Raw genomic sequence first — 23,013 nt, forward strand, 5'->3', positions numbered from 1 at the left:
AATAAAATGTTTATTGTTCTTTGTGAACGGAGCACAGCGTGTTGATTACTTTTAATAAGATTAAATTGGCTTCTGGATGTGTAATCAAATTTGAATTAACATCCACAAGACATTAACTGTCAGGGAAACAATAAGTACAAGTTGTTGTAGATGAAGCTTGTGTTTGCTGTAATGACAGCTTGTTTTTGCAGTGGTGGAAAGTAACTAAGTACTGCACTTAAGAACAGTTTTGAAGTACTTGCACTTTACTTGAGTATTTCTATTTTATGCTCCTCTATACTTCCACTCCACTGCAATTCAGAAGCAAATATTGTGTTTTTTACTCAACCACATGTATTGGACAACTTCAGAACAATCAGTTAATCCAAAATATAATTACCAAAGAAATTATGAAATATTATTATGGATAAAGTCTTCATTGATCTGCGGGGCAAATTCTCAACATCAGATATTTACCAGCTGCAACCTTAAAATAATGCATTACAAATTATAATGCAATGATATTACATTACTCTGAAATGGGCCATTCTGCAGGAGAAGTACTTTTACTTTTGATGATCCTGATGCAAATATGTACTTACATAAGAGTATGAATGCAGGACTTTTACTTGTCACTGAGCATTTCTACAGTATACATACAGTACAAATAAAAGATCTGAGAATTCTTCCACCACGGAAACATTGCAGCAAAATAGTTATTTTGACGTCATCATCAAGCATTTTAGGCTCCATGAAGGAACTTTGCACAGTTGAGTGATGTAAATGTCTCTCTCCACCCATTGAAAGAGGGAGCGAATTAGAAGTCAAATTGGAAAAAAGAGGGGGAGTCTGTAATGAAACCAGAGAAAGCATAGAAGCGTGGACACTCCCGAGGACCAGCAGGAAACCTACACGAGAAAGAAAGGAAGCAGAGAGAGAGGGGGATCGGTTTCATTCAAGGGTTTGTGCCTAACAAGAACAACCATTTTTAAATCCTTAACTTTTTTTCACTCAGTGAGCAACAAAAACATTTCAAGCATTTTTGTTTCCTCTCTGAAAAGACGCACAACTGAAGTAAGTAAATGGGTTTTCCTTGAGATGTTCACTAAGCTGCTACTGTTAGTCCGTATCGTAAGCCTCAGCATGACGTGTGTAAACTGGCGGCATGAAGCGGCAGCAGGACGAACGGGCGGCACATCCTCACACGTGGCATGAAACTGAAACTTTTACGTTACATACAATAGTCTACACTGTCTGTATTAAGGCGGCGAATATGCGTCGTGGGGGGAAACGTTTGACGTTTTGGGCGTTCACACAGAGAGCGAGAACGTGTCAGTGGAAACAGTAATATACTGAAGGGCTGTGTCGGAAGTGACTATTCAAGTGACTGCTCATGCTGTTGCTTCTTTGAGTGGTGTCTCCCAAATTCTGTCACAGAGCTCATTTGTAAGCATATAATAAGCACATAGCTACAAACTAGACACATGTTTTATTACATTCTAATTTAATTATTATTAACATATGCAGTGGTTGCAGGCGTGTTTTAATTATAGCCTCTAACTTACAGTCAGATTTTATTTTAAAAAAAGTTCAGTAACCAAATGTTCTTCTACATTTTGGCTGTAAATTAATTTCTTAAGAAAATAATGAAAAATATGTCCCATCACATTTTCTCAGAACCCAAGGTGACAGCTTTTTTTGGCATATTTTGTCCAAAACCCAAATATGTTAAATTGACAGTGATCTAAACTATGAAAAGCAACAACTCCGCACATTAGAGAAAGCTTGAACTTGCAAATATTTGTTTAGTGGCCTTTTTATTTGCTTCTCACATTACTTCATTAATCAATTATTAGAATCATTGGTAGTTCATTTTCTGTTGATCATTGAATCATTCCAGCACTATAAATCACTTTTGCCACATGTTCGTGACGATGATTTCACGCCTCGTTCTGCCTCCTTCACTGTCACCTGTAGGCAGGTGTGGTAGGCTATATAGGAACCAGGGGGTATCCATCACTTTTGGGGTTCTTTCTTGTGCCCCGCGGTTCCGGTAACCGGACCCCGCGCTGAGGTCATGCCCGCGGAGAGACAGCTGCTCGCCGGCTGGGCAGCAGTTTCTTGGACTCCTCGGGGAACAGAGGCTCCTAGAGTGCGTGGTTTATTTTCTTGGAAACTTGTGAGGATAAAGAGTTTGCCCTGCGGCCCTTTATGTCCGGCAGAGGTTGATAAACACGGCTGGTCAAGGTCAGAAACATCCCCGCGGGGAAAAAAGAGCAGGGCTGGATGGGAGCATCAACAGACAGACTTGAAAGGAAGCAGGACATGTGATGATTGAAATATGTCATGGCCAACTCCCATTATAATACAGAAGCTTCAGTATTGTTTTGTTATATAATCCAAGATATGATATAATAGCCGCCACGATAAATACCAAAACTCTACATGGCCATAACAGTGGAGTTAGTCATGGCAACATTGCATCAGCTGCTGGTGCGCAGGTATTTCAGGAAGTTCAGCTCAGATCAGACTTCACCTGCCACACACGCACACACCCACTTCGCAGTGTCATGAGAAGTGCTCACAACTGCCTGCCAGGACTAGAGAGTCTTTGCCTTTTTGTGTTTCGGCTTGTCTGCCTGTCTTTGGTTGTGTGTGTTAACGTTCCCGGCTCACAACACCACACCAACACCAACACCAGGGCACTCCAAAGAGGCGGGAAACAGAGAGAAAGAATGCGTGGTAACCAGAGGTGGAGGCAGCAGATCAAATGGTTGAGCTGGCAATACCTTTGTGTCTTGCATCAGTCCACGTGGTTTTATAACCTGACACCAAACACACACTCAGGAGCAACTGACACCTTTTTTGTTACAGACCTTTCTTCTACACCATTTGACTCTGTGTTGCATTTACAACATTGTCTCCCGAGCAATGAGTGTGTATTCATTGTGTGGAGCAGTCACAGCGCTGCAAATCCAATCCATGTGACAGCCGCCTCTATACTTAAACCTTCAATAGACTGTGTATGTTCACGTTTGAAAGACTCGTCTGTCTGTCAGTTCTGCTGGATTAACACATAAACAAATAATTAGGGAAACAAGAGACTGCATTCGTGTGTTTGTCAGACTGAGGGGACATGGAGAGGATTAATGCTGCCCAAAGTGACACAAAACTGGCACTACACTGCCTTAGAAGTGTAATGTTGTGTTTCTTTTGGGCCCACTCTGCTATTCTGACCCCCTGCCTTTAAAGTCATGGTGTTACAAGAAACAGTTAGTGAATGATAAGTTAAAGTGAATTACTGGTGTTGACAGGACTGCACACACATTTAAGATTAAAGATATTCAATCAGGGTTTCAGGATCACTTTTTGCATCTTATTGCATCATCTTTGCTATTTGCATTTCTATGCTATCATTAGCAGCAGTTGCTTGCTGAGTAATAAAACACGAACAGACAAATGCTCCGACAGAGAAATAGGTTGACATTTTAATTTGTGTCACTCGACGGTAGGAGTTAGTGGAAAATGTCCCTAATACATCCTCCCCAAACTCAAAAGGTCATGTTTTAACGTCAACAATTCTGTGGCTCATTATGAAGACTCAGATCTTGATATAAGTTTATGGATGTGAGAGGGGTAATGATGGTGTCATAGATTATCAAGTGTCTCTACATATGATGCAATACAGTATCTGAGGAGGAAAATGTACCACTGTCATTCACATGTCAGGAAGACTCACAATCATATCCATCTTATCGATAATGAGATTGATTTCCAATAGAGCTGCAATGATTAGTCAATGAAACGATGGGTTGATCAACAGAAAATTATTAAGCAACTATTTCAATAATCAAATCTTTGTTTAAGTAATTTTTTCAGCAAATATGTCGACAGGTGGACAGTGCCAGCTTCTCTAATGTGAGAATTAGCTGCTTTTCTTGGTGTTACGTTGCAGTAAATTGAAAATTGGTCGGACAAAACAAGACATTTGATGAAGTCACATTGGGCTAGGATGTTGTGATCGCCATTTTCACGTTTTCTTTAATGTTTTACAGGCTAAAAAATTGAAGGAGAAGATTAAACAACTACAGAAACAATCCCTACTTGTCCTTATCCGTTAGTCTCCCCCCTGATTGAGACCGTAGGCAACAAGTTGGTGGTTTATTTAACAGGTTTATTTGTGGATTATACATTTACATGACTTGAGTGAATGAGTGCCGTCTCACTCTGTCACCTCATTGTTGGGAGTTGGGGAGTTGAGCGTGTGTTTGTGCTGAAGGGGTTTTCAGCATGGGGTGTCAATTACACAGAAATCCCCCTTTTTAAACTCTCCTTCCAGCACAAAGGCAGTTCAGTGAACGATGGATAATCGCATTACATGAACGCCTCACCAGCACATACGCAGACTCATGGACACACGCAGAGACAAATCTGTCCCGTTAGATCCTCTCGTCTTCTCCCATACAAACACACGCTCACATGCTGAAGACGTGCCCTCATTAGGAGCTGCTGAAAGGGTTTTCTGTTTGAGGCCTTGACTTGCAGCCCCCCCCGCCACCCACCCGCATCTCTTCAAATCAAGTGGCTGAGACTGTTTCTTCTCTCTGTTCTTTTCCACTTCTTCTCTGGCTCTCCGCCAAATTGAATAGCTGGTTATATTTGGCTCTTTATGTCTGGCTTAGATGTGAATGTGTGTGCCATCCTGTCAGGGCGGTCATGACTGATTCTGTTGGTCACTAAAGTCCCAGGTTGCATCGACCAATGACCTGTCCTGTGTGTGTGTGTGTGTGTGTGTGAGTGTGTGTACTTTCCAGGCGGTCATGACTAACCCGACTTTATTTAGTCAGTCACGTCATGAGTTTGAGTATTCTATTAGCCTGCGTGTTGTTTGTTTACATGAAAGCTGCATCACCACCCACCTTTAACACATTAATTCCAGTTAGATAAACCCCCAAACTAAACTGTGGTTACATGCTGTGGAGAGACTCCTTCACTCTGACTTTCAGACGGAAATGTCGCCCCTTTTAAGATGCTATCTCTATTTCCAGGACAAACGCAGTAACATCGAGCGCTCAGCATTGTTTCCGCCGGTCAAAATCAAGGGTTAAATAGTGGCTCTGTAGACAGCACAGTGGGAGGATATCTGAGGACAATGTGTCAGGTACCCAACTGGGATTTACAAAACAATGACTGGTCACAAGGGTTCATTAGGCAAAAATGTCCTGTCTCGAAGGGGCTCCATCAGGTCTCCCCAGTGAAGTAAACCTAATGAAACATCACAGATTGTCTATTTTGTGGAAGTCAATAAAGAGAAAGAAAATGCCCTTTTGTAAATATTTGCTCTATTCTGGTGATCAGTAAAGACTTCTGGCCCACACAACTCCTTTCAGCTTTTAAAGGGATCGGTAGTCATGAATGATCTCATGCTTGTTATTTAGTTTTATGCTTATTTTATTGCATCATTGGATGTGTTTTGTGCCATTTGTATTGGAGCTGCAACAATTGGTCAATCGACAAAAAACATGATAATTGAATAATAGTTCAAGCATGTACGTATAAGCAAAATTAGAGATTTTAATTCAGCTTCTAAAAATTGAAAATTTGCTTGTTTTCTTACTCTTCTATGATCGTAAAATAAATGTATTTGTGTTTTTGACTGATGATTCAACAAAACAAGACATTTTGAAGACGTCATCTTGAGCTCTGGGAAGTTGTGATGAACATTTTACACAATTAACAAACACTAATTGATTTATCAAGAAAATGAGTGGAAAATGTATCAATAAGGAAAGTAACCCGTAGCTTCAGTCCTAGTTAGCATATATTCTTATGTTGAGTTTTGTGCTGTTTTAATATTTCTTCTTCTTGCGTTTTGTCCATTTGTATAAATGCTGATCTAGGGACAGGCATTGCATTGAAGTTTAGGCTATTAGACATGCTGCTGTATGTGGCAGTTACCCACTAACATGGCCTTACATCTCAAAATACATCTCAAATGTTAGAAAATAAATTAAATTTCTCCTCCACCCCAGAGCAGCAGCGATGGCGCCCTCTCTCCTCCAGGCCTACAGGAGGCGCTGGTGGATGGCCGTGACGGCGGTGATTGAAAATCTGCTGTGCTCGGCGGTGCTGCTGGGCTGGGGCTCCCTGCTCATCATGCTGAAAAGGGAAGGCTTCTACTCCCACCTGTGCTCGGGTAAAATCAGAACCTTTTCCATCACACGACCCTAATATTTGTTGGTTTGTTTCCCTATAACAGCTCCAAACTTAACGTTGTATTATCACCTTGATACTTCATGATTTCTCGTAATTCTATGAGAATTGTCTGGCATGAAAGAGACATTTAAGAGAAAATTTGGAAAAAGAAGAAGGAGAATCTGGTCCCTGGTCGCTTTCCTCTTAAACATCTCTTGACCCAAGACTCCAAATGTTTTGACTGTCACTCACCTCTCTTCTCTCTCCACACACAGGGAATGAGTCTGTGATCGTGCCTTTGCCCAACTCCTCCAGCGTTGAGTCGGAGTGGATCAGCTGCGTGGATCAGGAAGAGATGCTGAATCTGGGCTTTACCATCGGATCCTTCTTGCTCAGCGCCACCACCCTGCCGCTCGGTATCCTGATGGACAAGTTTGGGCCTCGCCCAATTCGCCTGATGGGCAGGTAATGGTTTTACAATAGACACCGGCCTGCGACGTTTGTAAGGGAATGTGCACGTCTGCTGGGTGTTTAAGTGACCTTTTATGTTCAGTATAATTCACAAAAACCTACATCTCTTAAGATTCAAATTTGCTTTTTGAAAACTTGTTGGCTTTGTCATTTGGAGGTTTGAATTCTTCACATTGTCTTTATACATGTCATGATGGTGAGGATTTGCAGGGAAAGTAAGTTCCTTAAGTAATACTAAGGTAACTAAGGTTATAGTGAAAGAAAAAATGCAGACAGATAACATTCCCCACGGTCTATTTCAAAGGCTGTGAATAATACATGTAGGTGGGGCAGTAGAGTGCGTGTGCACATACCATAGTAAACTAAGTCTTTCAGTTTGGGTGTGGAAACATGGGAACACAACTGCACTGTCAGAATGGAGCAGGACTGCGAGTAGTATCTTCACAGACATGCACCCACACAGAAAAATGTAAAAAACCTGCAAAACACACACACACACACACACACACACACTTTTTCTCGTTCTCATTCACAGTTTCAGCAGCTATGACATTGAGTAGCCCGACACTTTGAAAATACGATGAAAGTTGATAATATCTGCAGCTGAAGGCTGTTAAACCACAGAGAGTTTCAGTCTTGGGCAGATAACCAACGGCTTAACTGTTGTTTTGTGAGACATACTTTTAATGTTAGTAGTTGTCCTGTGGCATTTCTATCATGTCCTTCTGGGAGTTTCTATATGTGTTACATATAAATGTGACTGTCAGTCTGCTAAGAAAATATACAGAATGCAAACATTTGAAATGCCCTTGTTCTTCTGTTACAGTTCGTGTTTCGGTCTCTCCTGTGTTATTATGGCCCTGTCTGCCTACGACCCTCATAGTGAGTACAAACACGAACACTAAAACATGTGCCGGATGTCAGTGAATCAACTGCAAACTGTGAGATAAGAGATCTGTACATGCGTTCCAGTTATCTTGAGGCACAGCAGCTGAGATCGTGATGTAATTAAAGACAAACAGGTCTTCGTCTGGGAGAGCAACATTCTCAGTGTTCACATACTTTACAGAGGCATTTGTTCATTTATCCATATTATATAACATACTCACAGCTAAGACAAGAATGACCAAGTTTAGAATACTTAAATATACAAATATACAAGTTTTCTCAGTTATAATATACAAAATATACAAGTGTGTGTGTATATATACACACATTTTTCAGGGGTTGCGCAATAAATGGCAACATACAAATAATAAATATAAATATATTGCCATGTATTGTGCAACCACTTAAAAACTGTCCAGTGTCAGTAGGATATGACTTTGAGACCGTCTTGTACAAGACTTGCCTCTTGTGTTAGATGGAGGTGTGTTGCTCCACTTTCTCCGCTCCGGTCCCTGAGTTTCGGTTGATAACAGCTCCGGAGAGAGCTTTCATACTCGTGGCCGGTTACGACCATAATCTCTGAGATGGAATATGATGGGCACTGCAAGTTAACCTTGATGTTTCCATTTGTTGCGGGTTTTAACTCGCTAACTTTGTTACTTAATATCAGAAACCTGTTCCGTGTTGGCCGAAGTGCCATCACAACAAGTTGTCGAACTTTCTTTTCTCGGACGTGGATTGATATTGAAAGTGCTAATTAATGAGGTCATATATATCTCCGACAGGCCGCCTCATTCTACACAACACACATTGTTAAAACACAGTGGCTCAGCTGGTAATAAATACACACCAGGAAATGCCTGTGTGCTACCAAAAAATGCAATATTTTATTTCCTGTCGCCTGTTTATTGAGCGCTTGTACCAAGTGCTAATTCCACTTTATAAGGGCCATAATATCCTCTAAACAAACAGCATCTAGCAGCATCGGACACCCCCCATCCCCACACATCTTTTTTTCAAGTTATTATTAATTTTGTTTTAATTGCTCATTGCAGTCTGCACAAATAAACTCACAAATGTAGGTGTACAAACATCACAGAAACAAACAAAAGCACAATAAAAGAAGATTTAAAAAAAGAATAAATTCATAAGTACACCTCTCAGCTGTCAGCAGTGGGGTAACTGAACCAACATGTTTGGTCTTACCCTGTTCATGACATTCAGCCTCTCGCCTCATCTTCTAGTGAAATCGCTAAAAATAGTCAAAACTTTTGGTGGACGAGGTGGAAGACATGTCCTCCAGTCTTATTCTGAGAGAGTTGATTTCGGCTCTAACTCTTCTGTGTTTATGTTTTTCTCTGCAGATCTGTCAGCACTTATTTTCTTGGCTCTCTCCCTGAATGGCTTTGGAGGCATCTGCCTGACCTTCACCTCGCTCACGGTGAGACACACAAACTTCAGGAAGCAGAGAAATACAGATTATCACTTTCCAATGGAGGAGAATATACATGAATATAATACTGATATCTACACATCATGTCTCCTGGTTCACTTAGACATCTGGGGTCAAACAGTTGATCCTCTTCGATTATTACGATGGTTGGTTGTTGCTCAAAAACAGATACAGTGTTCAGGAAAAGCTACAGCTTTTGATTTATAACAAGTGGTGTCGTTGTTTTTTTCCCTCTCTGTGCCAGTTCTCATTGCTTTGGTGGATGAGGTCCTCTCCACCTGCATGTTGTTATTAACATCTTTACATAAGACCTGTTCTGACTTGGTAGAGAACGAAAGAAATGACAATGTTTTGCGAGCTTTGTTTGTTTTTATGAAAACCACAACTTGGATTACACAGTCATGTAATGCTTCCGAGGCTGTCTTTGCTTTCACACTATGTACTGTGTGTTTGTCCCTAACCGCCTCCAAAATGTTGTCAGTGGGACTATTTATAGTGTGTTTAAAGTTGTCAAAAGAAAGCCATGACAGAACAACAGGGCCAGTTGTTTAAGCTACAACTGGCTCCAAAGTAAAGACAATATAACACACAAAGAGCATAAAGTTATTTAAATAATCATGTCAGATTCTGAGCCAAAGGGAAACACATCCTGTTCAGTCTGGTCAGTATACATGTTGGCGTCAAGGGGACGAGAATACATTTTCAGGGTTTTAGTCACAAAATTAGCCTTTTTTTCTCCCAGCTCTGAAAGACTCTACTGTGGTTACGTAACTCATATTCTGAGAAAGTACATATGTAGGGTTTGTGTTCCTGGAACAAATGAGCAGAACCCTTTTGGTAGCCGAGAGGCTCCGCGTGGCCGGGGCCTCTATTTGTGTCAGCTGAGGAAACAGAGTGTGCTGTGACTGGGAGCTGTGTTTGTTTACACTCACGTCAGGCATGTGTGTCGGCTTGTGATGTGTCAGCTGGCACCAACGTTATGTAGCTTGTTTTATTGTTGCTGCTGCCTCCTGTGTCATGGCAAGTATTTCAGGTTTGTGTGCGTGCGTGAAAGTTAACAGTGTTTCCGTCAGAGCTGCACGTGGTTTATCCCAGATGGAAAGTCTCCCGTTTGTGTTTCCACCAATAACGAACAGCAGTTGACCACACACCCTCTCCCCAAGGCCCGGCCCACTCACCTCTATTCGAAACACTCAAGGCCGCTCGTCCTCGTGTCTCTGCTGTTTCCTCTCACTTCCCTTTTTCCCTTTTTTCTCGTCCTCCCATCTTCCCGCTCTCTCCTGTTTCTCTGTTCTGCCCAGCGGTCAGCAGAAAATCAATGCAGAACCTTTTCAACTCTGCATGACTGTGCACACATGTGGATGTACACATGTGTCCATGGTTATGTACACACAGGGAGACGAAGATGAAACAAATGTTTGGATAATAAAGCTGAGTGTACAGATGACCCTCTCTTATGATCTTGGCCCTGTATAGCGACTGCAGCCCGACTCTGTAGAAAAGAAAAGCTGAGACACCTGTCTCAAATTAAATAGATATTCTGCACTTTCACAGCCAACTGTGCCTGTATATGTCCCACTGAAAACTGCTGACAATGTGTATAAACAGCAGACGTCACTGTTTCGGAGGAAACGATAAAATAACCTTTTTCATCCATCCATATCATCCATGTCCATTTGTTTAAGGTGTTTTTTTAGCACAGTCACGCAAATTATCTTCATTTTCAATGGACAGATGGTGATTTAAAACCCTTTAAAGGAGCTCTATATGAAATTCGGAGCATATCTATCAGTTAGGGATTGACTCCACACAGCTCTCAGCATGGCAATGGCTGAGCTGGCAACTAACAGTGAAAAGTGCAAACAATGGCAACAGAGCTGAAAGAGCTAAAAGTGGTAAATTAGGGGGGAACCGGAGGAGGGTCGGTACGATTTCATGACAACCGACTGCCGACGTAATCAGCGGCAATCGCCGTGTGAATGCAGCGCAAATGTCAACGGTATTCCCAAATTTACCAAACATACCAAATATGTCTGGCTGAATTTCGGGGGAAACGTGTATAAGACATCTCAAAGAGCCGCAAGAATTAGTTGATTAATCAATTAGTCGATCGAGAAAAGATTATTGCCAAGTGGTTCTCAAAATCCTCCAAAGGTTTGATTGCTACCAGTACTTTTCTTTAGCAAGCATGCAGGACACACCCAATGTGGTAATGTAAAGACACATCTATTATTTTTGTTATCGATCATAATGATTATCAGCAATGCACGGTTGAGTCATGGTAGCAGCAACATGGAAACTGTTTGGCCAATAACACACACTCACATAGCTCTCACACAGGAAGGCACTGTACTCTTTCCACTCAATTAATCACACACAAACACAAGGTTATTATTACACACACACTTACACTTGAGTAATGTTCCAGTCCCTCCCTCCTCCTCTCTGTCCCCGTCTGACCTTTATGTGTCTCTCCTTCTATGGCTAACTGGGTTTTGTGTTCCAGCATTGACTGACCTCCACATTGTTGTTGTAAAAAGCACAAGGACTTCCATCCTGATGTAAATCATGTGCTTGAGAGCAATAACTCTGTTGTTGTTGAAGGAAGGAACACTTGTCCTTCTGTAGTCAGTTTCACATAACCCCCCCTGACAGCCCCTGAGTGTCTCTCACATGATTTGATACGATCACATTTGGCAGTTCATGATATACAGGAACAAAATATAAGTTCACATTATCTGGTGGGGTGGAAATCATAATATAAAACCTTTAAACTTAGATTTTGCTAATGAAGAGATCTACCTGTTTTAACAAAGTAGGTAAATCCCCCTTGCCCTGAAGACACTATTAGCACCCGTGTTGTGTGCACATTAACTATGTGTATAGTAATAATACGTCAAGTCATGTCGCAAACAAGAGCATAAAATTGGCAGATAAATGTAAATTCCGCAGAAGGAGCCAATAATTTACAGCAAAGACAAGAGGCCAAAGGATTGTGGGTTTTATTTCAAGGAGTCATTCAGCACCAGTTCAGCTGAACTATTTATTTTGTGGACAAAATAACATTTTGAAGATTAAAAACCTGTAAACGTGTAATTTGTGACGGTTTCACTGCAGGGGTTCAAATAATGATTGTTATAATTAACTCTGTCATAGCTCCATGCCGCTGCATCTTCTTTCTTCACTTACAATATCAAAAACTCATTTGCAAGAAAAACCTTTGACTTTATTCTTATTTTACTCATTAACCTGTGCCAACAGACCCTTGTGGTTTACCAGAAGCACACAACCTTCAGGGCGTCCTGTTTCCCGTCATTCTTAACCACCGGTAATGGTGCACATTACCTATGTACGGGATGACTTTAGGCTTGTGAGTCACACAATGAAGGAATGAGGACTTGGTGTAACAGATCCTGCATGAGAATACCAGTGCTCATTGATAGCGCTGTGGCATGTCTCCCATGTTGTTACTCGCTGCGTTAATATGAGAGCTGTCAGTCTTCCACGTCTTAACCTTGGTCTCAGCACACAGAGAGTGGCTCAGCTTCATTTAAAGTTGCCCAACAAATAGAGGCCACCACGGGGAATTGGGGATGACTCTTTGAAACACGAAGAAACCTCCAAAAGCAAAAGCTCCACGACTTGGCTTGAGGCTTCCATAGAGGGCGGTTGAACCACCGCCTTTACATTAGACTACTTTTTTTAGTGTTACATAAGTGTAGTGCAGCTGGACATGAGCACTGTGCCAACGCTGTGAGGAATAAAGGTTTGACAAATCTATGAAGAGCGAGAAAGGGCGGCAGAGACTTAACATGGAGAGAAGAAGCCGGTGCTAATCAGCTGTGGTTTAGTGTTTCCTGCCGGGATCTCCACAGAGAGACGGGCTGCAGCTGTGGCTTGGGGAGATCAGTCAAACTCAAAACATTGTTCCTCTCTCTACCTCTCTCTTTCCTCATTTCTATCCTTGCTTATTTTTATTCACCGTCATCCTTCTTTCTCCCTCCTACGTTCCCATTTGTTCCATTTTTCTTGATTCTGCCTCTCTTTCGCGTGTTCAGAGCTGCATCAGAATATCAGCGCTCATTAAGCTACTATTTGGCCCGTTCTCTTCGTGATTAAGCTCTTAATTAAACTCAGTCCCAAAGTCACACAACACCCAAGTGAGTGAGCACAGCACGAGTAGAGCCTGAACTGATTAGTCGTGACAAGCGAACGGCCAAAGCTCCATTTCTGACACCAGTTGACCCTCGTGTTGCCTCCATAAAGTCACGTGTTTCCGTCGTTCGCGTTGGCACGCAGGACATGTGCTGCAAGGCCCCGTTTGAAACATGTACAGTATTTTATGAGAACTGCCAGAACACGAGTGGTGGGAGTCACGCCTGCTGCTGGCACATGCACATACACATATTTCACGCTTATTTTCTGCTTTCTGCCTCACACACAAATCAACCAGACACACTCCTACACTTGTGAAAGCAAACATCGGTTAGCTGACATCTCGCATGGCTGGCATATCTTTAAACATTACTTAGCGATGCAAACTTCCCTGTGTCCGCAGCCGGAGAGTCCGGCGCTGTGTATCTCATGGTCACAGTCGGGCCGTGAAGTATTCCGATTCTCAGAATCGCTGAATGAGGACGGGTGTTCTCCTGGGTGCTTTTTCTCATCTCCCTCTGACTTCCTGTTTACCTGCTACCCTTGTTGTGTCAGCCCTGAGTGACCTCATGCTCTCCACTGCAACACACACACACACACGCACACGCACATATTAGTCTGCCAGCCACAAACTGTCACCACAGGCTATCAGCAGCCAATCCTTCCCACAAAAAATATATATATATTCAAAGAAAAGCCCAGATTAATTCTCCCCTACGTCTTCGACCTTTAGGTCTTGCTGGCCTCATGACTTAGCTCTAGGAATGTCCATATAGGGTGATGAATTTCCTAGAAAGCCTTTCGTGGAAGTTATCTCATAGTTTCTGGTCCACCAGGGAGTCCTCTGCAAATGGGACAAATCTGCATTGTTTTAAACCACACTCGTATCATATTTTAAGAAGCTGTAAACAACAAACATTCATGATAAAAACACATAATGACACATCAGTTTGGCCTCTGATTAAAAAGCTTCTATATTCAATATTCTTATATTAATTAAAAGGGGTCGTTCTTAGCGACAAACCCACAGATAATTATTTGTTGACTCTCCCCCTCAGCTCAACAAGCCTTTATTGCCTCTTTAAGTTAGCAGCTAACTGGTAATCATTTAGCAGCTAAGGAGCCAGAAATGTCCCTCAGTAGTAGGTAGGACCAAAAGGAGATTAAGCAATGGGCTTATGTTAATCAGGTGGCCCCAAACACGACTCTAATCAAATGCTGAGGTCCATATCTGCTGAATTTGTAAATTCAAGTGGTCTGAAATCAGTTCATGCAGGTTGAAGGACCTTTAATGGACACTGTTATAGAATCAACACCTTTTACAATCCCTTTTTCATTTTAGCAAGGTTTGTAGGTTTGTCATCGTAATTGTCACCAGCCCACATGCTTTCACCTCTACAAATCCATCAACACACCCATCTACACACCCACCTACACACGCATCTACACACGCATCTACACACCCATCTACACACCCACCTACACACGCATCTACACACGCATCTACACACCCATCTACACACCCACCTACACACGCATCTACACACGCATCTACACACCCATCTACACACCCACCTACACACGCACCTACACACCCATCTACACACCCATCTACACACCCACCTACACACGCATCTACACACCCATCTACACACCCATCTACACACCCATCTACACACCCACCTACACACGCATCTACACACCCATCTACACACCCACCTACACACGCATCTACACACCCATCTACACACCCATCTACACACGCATCTACACACCCATCTACACACCCATCTACACACCCACCTACACACGCATCTACACACCCATCTACACACCCATCTACACACCCATCTACACACCCACCTACACACGCATCTACACACCCATCTACACACCCATCTACACACGCATCTACACACCCATCTACACACCCACCTACACACGCATCTACACACCCATCTACACACCCATCTACACACCCATCTACACACCCACCTACACACGCATCTACACACCCATCTACACACCCATCTACACACCCACCTACACACGCATCTACACACCCATCTACACACCCATCTACACACGCATCTACACACCCATCTACACACCCACCTACACACCCACCTACACACCCATCTACACACCCATCTACACACCCATCTACACACCCATCTACACACCCATCTACACACCCATCTACACACCCATCTACACACCCACCTACACACCCATCTACACACCCACCTACACACGCATCTACACACCCATCTACACACCCACCTACACACGCATCTACACACCCATCTACACACCCATCTACACACCCATCTACACACCCACCTACACACGCATCTACACACCCATCTACACACCCATCTACACACGCATCTACACACCCATCTACACACCCATCTACACACCCACCTACACACGCATCTACACACCCATCTACACACCCATCTACACACCCACCTACACACGCATCTACACACCCATCTACACACCCACCTACACACGCATCTACACACCCATCTACACACCCATCTACACACGCATCTACACACCCATCTACACACCCATCTACACACCCATCTACACACCCATCTACACACCCACCTACACACCCATCTACACACCCATCTACACACCCATCTACACACCCATCTACACACCCACCTACACACGCATCTACACACCCATCTACACACCCATCTACACACCCACCTACACACCCATCTACACACCCATCTACACACCCATCTACACACGCATCTACACACCCATCTACACACGCATCTACACACCCATCTACACACCATCTACACACCCATCTACACACCCATCTACACACCCACCTACACACCCATCTACACACCCATCTACACACCCATCTACACACGCATCTACACACCCATCTACACACCCATCTACACACCCATCTACACACCCACCTACACACCCACCTACACACCCACCTACACACGCATCTACACACCCATCTACACACCCATCTACACACCCATCTACACACCCATCTACACACCCACCTACACACGCATCTACACACCCATCTACACACCCATCTACACACCCATCTACACACCCACCTACACACCCACCTACACACCCATCGACACACCCATCTACACACGCATCTACACACCCACCTACACACCCACCTACACACCCATCTACACACCCACCTACACACCCATCTACACACCCATCTACACACCCATCTACACACGCATCTACACACCCATCTACACACCCACCTACACACGCATCTACACACCCATCTACACACCCATCTACACACCCATCTACACACCCACCTACACACCCATCTACACACCCATCTACACACCCATCCTTCTTCCTGGTAACCTAATGGTCAAAATGCATAATCATATACCTGCTATACGCCTCTGTCCAAGAAAGTCAAACATCATCTTAAAATAATAAATAAATGTCTGAATTGGTGGGTTTCATTGTTTTCAACAATTGCTTAAAGTGCGTCATTGTCACCTTGAGTTGACATCATTCGGTCCAGCCTCAGTGAGGAAACGTTGGGTGGAAAAAGAAACTCTGACCCCACACGGTGAACTCTAACCCAGCAGGGAGATTAGGTGATGCCAGCAGAAGTTTGGAAAACCGTGGTCAGCGTTGAGAGAGAATACTGAGCTTGTCATGCAGCACACCTAAAATCCCACCCATGTGATTTTATAATCGTGATTGACCCATTTAATACTCTAATCAAAGGACACTGCGTGTGCTGGCTGCACAATAGGTCATTGTTATGTTCGCTAAGCTTCTTAAATAGGTCGACCTAATATATGATGTGTTAGTGCCTGGTGCCCACCACCTTGTTCCCTTTGCCGTGTGTCATGCGTGCCCCCACGCCAGGTCCATTGAGCCCTCTGAAGTTAATCGAGCGCTGGCTATAGATTGGCTTGCACATTTCTAATCCTAACTCAAAAGAATGTGTTGAAAAAGCCAGAATAAAGACGGTGGACGTTTGTCAAAGTGTAGCTTAGTCTGCGTTTGAATTATGGGGTCAGGACGCAAACTGGGTCATGACTTTGTTTCTTGTTTCCTCATGACATGGAGACTAATATTTTTTTAATGAGTCTGAGCTCTGTGGGGAGAGAGGAGTGTGACTGGGTGCAAACTACAGAGGAAGGAAGTTCACGGTGTCATTACAGAGGAACTCGAGTTCATCATGCTCACACAAAGCAGCTGTCTGCCATCTGCTGGTCACAATAACAGTCTGCATCTAGATTAAAAACACGACATATGGGCATAATGTACATCACATGGCTGAGGTCAGGGTGAACATGTTTGATTAGTGTAAGGACTGACGTATATTGTATCTTCTCCTCCGACCCTGCAGCTCCCCAACATGTTTGGTGCTCTGAGCTCCACCATCATGTCTCTGATGATTGGCTCCTACGCCTCCTCTGCTGTCACCTTCCCTGGGGTCAAGGTAAATGAAAAAGGTTAAGTTGACAGAAATGGACACGGTTTTCTCAAATAAAGCTTATGATTATATATCCTTTGTACAATCACATTATGGAGCTTTCGGAATACAAACAATGTTATGGGTAAAATCAGACAGCATTATTGGATCATTTTAGACAAAAATAACATCATTGTGCCAATGAGGTTTTAACATCCGAAGTGGCAGGATCAAGTGATGGATGATTTTCAGTGTAGCCACAGGGTGAGAGCTAAAACAAGTATGTTTCAAAACCCTTTGCATTTAAACTTTACAGCTGCTCAAATGAATATTTTTGTATTAACAATAAACCAAATAATCATGTCAAAGTGGTCTCTTGTAGTGATGAACCCACAAAGAATCATCCCCTGACTGACGTTCCTCCTTTTGATTGTTTTAGTGTCTTCCAGCTAATTAAGCATGTGTGCTACATTCACACATTCGCGATAACTTAACGAGGTGGTAGTATGCCGGTGTTGTGTTAACAACTTCTTCTGTTGCCCCCCAGTGGCCAAAAACATCGCTGGCTACCATTTTAAAAGGACGAGTTGCTTCAAAAGTAAAACAAGCCTCTTGCTCCCCCTCTCCCTTCTCCCCAGCTGATCTACGATGCAGGTGTGTCCTTCCAAGTGATCATGTGGATGTGGGCAGGTCTCGCTGGGTTTGTCTGTCTCAACTGCTTCCTCAACTGGCCCACTGAAGGTTTCCCAACGCCTGACGAGGTAGACTACAGGTCAGTGTGTCCGCCGGTCTGTTGCCCCATCTCTTTCCCAGAGACGCCAAACTCATACCATCGTTCCTCCACTCCATCCTCAACGTGTGTGTTTATCCATAACAGTAAGATCATCACACTGCCAGAGCTGCCTTCATCTGACGAGAAGACTGATGGAGAGCCACTGAGCCAGAAAAATGGAGACATCCGACGCTCCACAGAGAAGCTTCCTAATGGATCCGACTCTGCGCCCAGTAAGTCAACAAACACTCTCGCATCCGTTATGCTCCCAGCCATTTACTTTATACCACCGCCTCACGCTGCATTCGGCTTGTGTGCGCAAAACTATTCTGAATTCTTCCATACGCCAACAGGGTGGGACCAATTCAACCAAAATATTGTTGTTTTAAATATATTTCTTTAAAGGGCTTGAAGAAATAAAATGAAGAATTTACAAGAAAGTAATAAAAACATTTAGTTTTACAGATGTTCTTCCTATCTATCCTGTGAATCATCTCGTGACCGCTCAGAGATATCTTTTTGCTTCTGAAGATACATCTGAGTGGTCACAATAAGGAAAGGGGTTCTCCCTCGTGGGATTTATACTGTACGACACAACAGTAAGAAATCACCTTTCGTAAGCTCCTCTCCTATGTATGTAAAAATAAATAAATGCACTTGCGTTGAACAAACCGTCTCCTCTTCTCTCAGATGCTATTCCCTTCAGACGGTCCGTATTCTCTCCCATCTTCCTGTGGAGTCTGGTCACGATGGGGATGTCCCAGTTGAGGATCATCTTCTTCATGGGGGCGATGAACAAGATGCTGGAGTTTATGGTCACCGGCGGTGTTGAGCATCGTGAGTGTCAAAGCATAGTGTCGTTTTTTTTCGTTATTAAGAGCATTTAAAAGTTACTGACAGAGATGGTCTTTGATTTTATATTTCAGCATCCGAGCAACTGGTGCTTGAGGCAGAAAAGAAAGGTGAGTAATGCTTCAGCTCTAAATGTATATACTTTATGTAACTTTTCTGGTATGTCTTTTCATTTTCTTTCAACTTTATTTGATTTAATGGGTTCTCCTTCAGTGAGTTTCTACTCGTCCATCTTCGGCACGCTGCAGCTGCTGTGCCTGGCCACGTGTCCTCTGATTGGATACATCATGGACTGGAAGATGAAGGAGTGTGAAGAGGAGAAGGCCGTCGGCACAGAGCAGAGGTACATACGGTGTGTCATAGCTGATTAAAAAGCAGTAGAATCAACAATAATGATAAAATTGTGGTGGTAAGAAAAGAGTATTCTAAATACAGACATACACATGAATGTTGGACGGTGTCGTTATAATGGGAGGGGCCCAGTATACTACTAATACTAAAACCCCTCTGCGTCTGTGTCCCAGCAAGCAGACCACTGTACCCAAAAGAGACCGTAAGATCCAGAAAGTGACCAACGCCATGAGGGCCTTCATTCTCACCAACGTGCTGCTGCTCGCTTTCGGATGCTGCTGCCTCATAGACTGCCTGCCTCTACAGGTAGTGCGCACACACAAACACACAAACACATGTTAGGACAGCGAGAGAACAAGGAAACAAGTAAAGAATAAGGTCCATTGATTGTGTTCCTTTCCTCTCCCCTCAGATCTTGACCTTCATCCTCCACACTATGGTCCGAGGCTTCATCCACTCCTGCTGCGGAGGCCTTTATGCTGCTGTGTGAGTGCTGCACTGCTAATTCATCCCCTGCATCATCTGACGCTCTGTTTAACAAACTCACATCTTAGAGGAAATATGGAAAACATAACCGTAGGGATCTAACTTTTTAAGTTTCCCACTTAAATTACAAAGCAATCGTTGAAGTGGCGTCATGATTGGATATATTTTGAACAAAGTAGAAATACATTGTTTTGTTACATTTCCCCCTCTAATCTGGGGCTCTGTCAGTAACCACCTGTATCTCTCTGACAGCTACCCGTCCAACCACTTTGGCACTCTGACGGGCCTCCAGTCCATGATCAGCGCTGTGATCGCTCTGCTGCAGCAGCCGCTCTTCATCGCCATGGTGGGAAGGCTGAAGGGAGACCCCTACTGGGTGAGGACGCACACCCTTTTTTTCTAACTCCATACGCCTGCAGAGAGTGACAAAATAAACTCTGGCACCCACCAAGAGCTACATGACTAAAAACTTTCCATCTCTGTCATCCAACTATCCTTCAGATCAACCTCGGCCTCATCATCTTCTCATTGGCTGGTTTCCTGTTACCGGGTTACCTGTACTACCACCGCAGTCAGCTGCTGAGGGAAAAGGAGGCCAGAGACAAGCGGGCGGGCGAACAGGAGATGCAGGCTCTCAACGACGAGGCCAACGGCTACAAACCTCACAGCAACGGCCTCGCTGCTGTGGAGGCGTAGAGCGACACCGAGCGGAGGGTCGGGGGAATCGTAGTATTTGTACTCGTCTTCAAAATGAGCACCAGCAATCTACGCATCCATATGTATATTTTTGTTTAGATATTTCCAGTTGGATTTTGGTCATTGCTGGTGCACATTTTGTTCGCCACAATCCATACCCTCGAGCAAATAGGATTCCTCACGCTTTTTTACGACTCAGAGTTGGACTTTAAGTTCTTTGATTTCGGGAGAAGATGTGTCATCATTTGTTTATTTATTTTGGTTTATTGGCCAAATTAGTGTGATTTGAAGCCATGGATTTCACTCACAAGCACACACATGGTACTGCCTGTGTGTCAGACTGCGGATATCACAGTACTTGAAATACTGTTGTATAGTTTTCAAAGATTTCTTGAACAATCATCACAATCTTTGCTAAGACCAAAGAACAGAGATAGAAAAGTTTCCGTTTTTCCCTCCATATTGTTTCAGAAATATGATAAATGAAGCAAACTTGTGGTAGGCTATACTTTGCTGTTTCTACTTTAATTCCTCTGGCAAAAACAAAAAAATATATAAAACAAAGCATCCAACAGAATACCAGACTTCTGGCACGTAGAAAGAAGCGGTTTGGGTATTTTCAGAGTCCAGTTTTTCACACAGATCACGCACAGATAGGCTGGTTGTAGAGACACCATATCTACCTCCTGTTTCCTGTTTTTTATACCGTCTCTGCAGCCGACTCGTATGTCTGTCCATCGAAGTTATTTTTTCCGCTATTAATCCTTTAATTGTCAAATACCCAAAATGTCAAATTGAATCCCTACAGAATTTCTCCTTGTGCAGTAATGCTCTTTGGAGGTATTGCTGAGTCAGCCCTTGCATTTCTGGATTTTTTTATGTGTAGGAAAAACATGTTTTTATGGAAAATTCACAAGGAAAAATAAGACGCAGTGTGTGTCAATGTTATGAATCACTTTGTACTGCTTTATGCACAGCAATGAACTAGTGTGTGTGTGTAAAATGTGTATTTAAGTGTATTTTTATACTCTCGCTGCAGTAGCATTAAGAAGGGAAGCGTTTGTTACAGTATCCTTTATTGTGTAGTGTGCTAATTATAAATGAAGCTCAGCCTTTTTTGTCACGTATTGATTGTGAAGCAAACACATCTCCATCAAAATTGTTTTTTTTGTAAATAGAACTGAGGAGTGTCTTTATTTTATGACATTCTGCTTGCTTTACTATATACATATATATATATATATATGTATATATATGTATACGTATATATATATATATATATATACGGTTATAGATACGGTTGCTCACAGCAACAGTATCTTGTAGATTTATTAATTCCTTTTATCCATTTCAGTGACAAGATAGCTTCAGTAGATTTTTTTCCTGCTTTATATCCTTCGTCCTTTAAATGTGTTCAGCTTCATGAATCTTTGCTTTCTCGCCATTAGAGATTCTGTGTTTTGTTTCAACTCCGTGCCTTTCCTTCCATCTTGGTTTTATTGGAATATAAATATGAATGTAAGATTAATGCCTCTACCAATCATCTTTCACTGTAAATCAAAGCCATGTGAAGGAACTGTAAACTAGTTGATAGTACAGCACTTTCCTGCAGGACCGTACAACAAAATGCATTAGTCCTGCAGTAAAGGACAGTTTGGTTTTTCTTGATTGTGATTTCTGAGTCTGTCGGTTCCAATAAATACTGTGAGTGGAGAACAATCGGTGTTGCCGATGTTTCCCAGTTTGGCATTTGTCATTACTTTCCTCTTTTACAGTAGTTTGTAATGTCTGAAAACAAATAAGTCCTAAAACTGACATCTTTGTATCTCTGCAAGTTGCCTTAAAAGTTCCTTGTTGTCAGACCTTTTTTTTTGCCTTTGCATTTGGGATTCAAAGTTGCTGCCTGAATTATTGGTGTGAAGATTAATCGACAGCTCTGACAGACTCGACATCAAAAATAAACATTTTCTTGTCTGTATTGTAAGACCATCCTCTACAGCGGCTTGTCTAATCTTCTCTCTTTACCCTTGGGGTTGAAGTGTTGGTATGAGTTGCTAAATGTATGCCTTATTTTCCTGCCTTTAATCAGTATATGCAGCTTGTGCATTTGTTAAATAAATGAATGGCTGTAAACACATTGTACTTAACTTGTGTTTTTTTTTTGCCAACCATGCAAACTATTTTCTCAGAGAAACAACATACCTCAGCATCAGCCATGTTGGTCATTGTTACACTGCTGCATTTTAAACCATG

The 23,013-nt window shown here is 42.8% G+C and overlaps 1 protein-coding gene across 2 annotated transcripts; it reads left to right on the plus strand.

Moving 5' to 3' along the window:
• Positions 1-845: 845 nt before the first annotated feature.
• Positions 846-22,897, plus strand: slc43a1a (solute carrier family 43 member 1a). 2 transcript variants are annotated; one of them, XM_076103944.1, is made up of 15 exons: positions 846-1,053; positions 6,012-6,175; positions 6,450-6,639; positions 7,472-7,527; positions 8,898-8,974; positions 17,538-17,630; positions 18,242-18,375; positions 18,481-18,608; positions 19,066-19,212; positions 19,302-19,337; positions 19,441-19,570; positions 19,752-19,884; positions 19,991-20,064; positions 20,317-20,440; positions 20,566-22,897. In XM_076103944.1, exons 2-15 carry the CDS (start codon positions 6,022-6,024, stop codon positions 20,758-20,760), a joined length of 1,671 nt encoding a protein of 556 aa, XP_075960059.1. In that variant the 5' UTR covers positions 846-1,053; positions 6,012-6,021; the 3' UTR covers positions 20,761-22,897. The 2 variants fall into 2 exon arrangements, with proteins under 2 accessions (XP_075960059.1, XP_075960060.1); XM_076103945.1 differs by having other exon boundaries at positions 6,017-6,175.
• Positions 22,898-23,013: the final 116 nt, after the last annotated feature.

Source organism: Anarhichas minor, unplaced genomic scaffold, assembly GCF_050575085.1.
Source record: "Anarhichas minor isolate MPS153535 unplaced genomic scaffold, ASM5057508v1 ptg000028l, whole genome shotgun sequence".
NCBI lineage: Eukaryota > Metazoa > Chordata > Actinopteri > Perciformes > Anarhichadidae > Anarhichas > Anarhichas minor.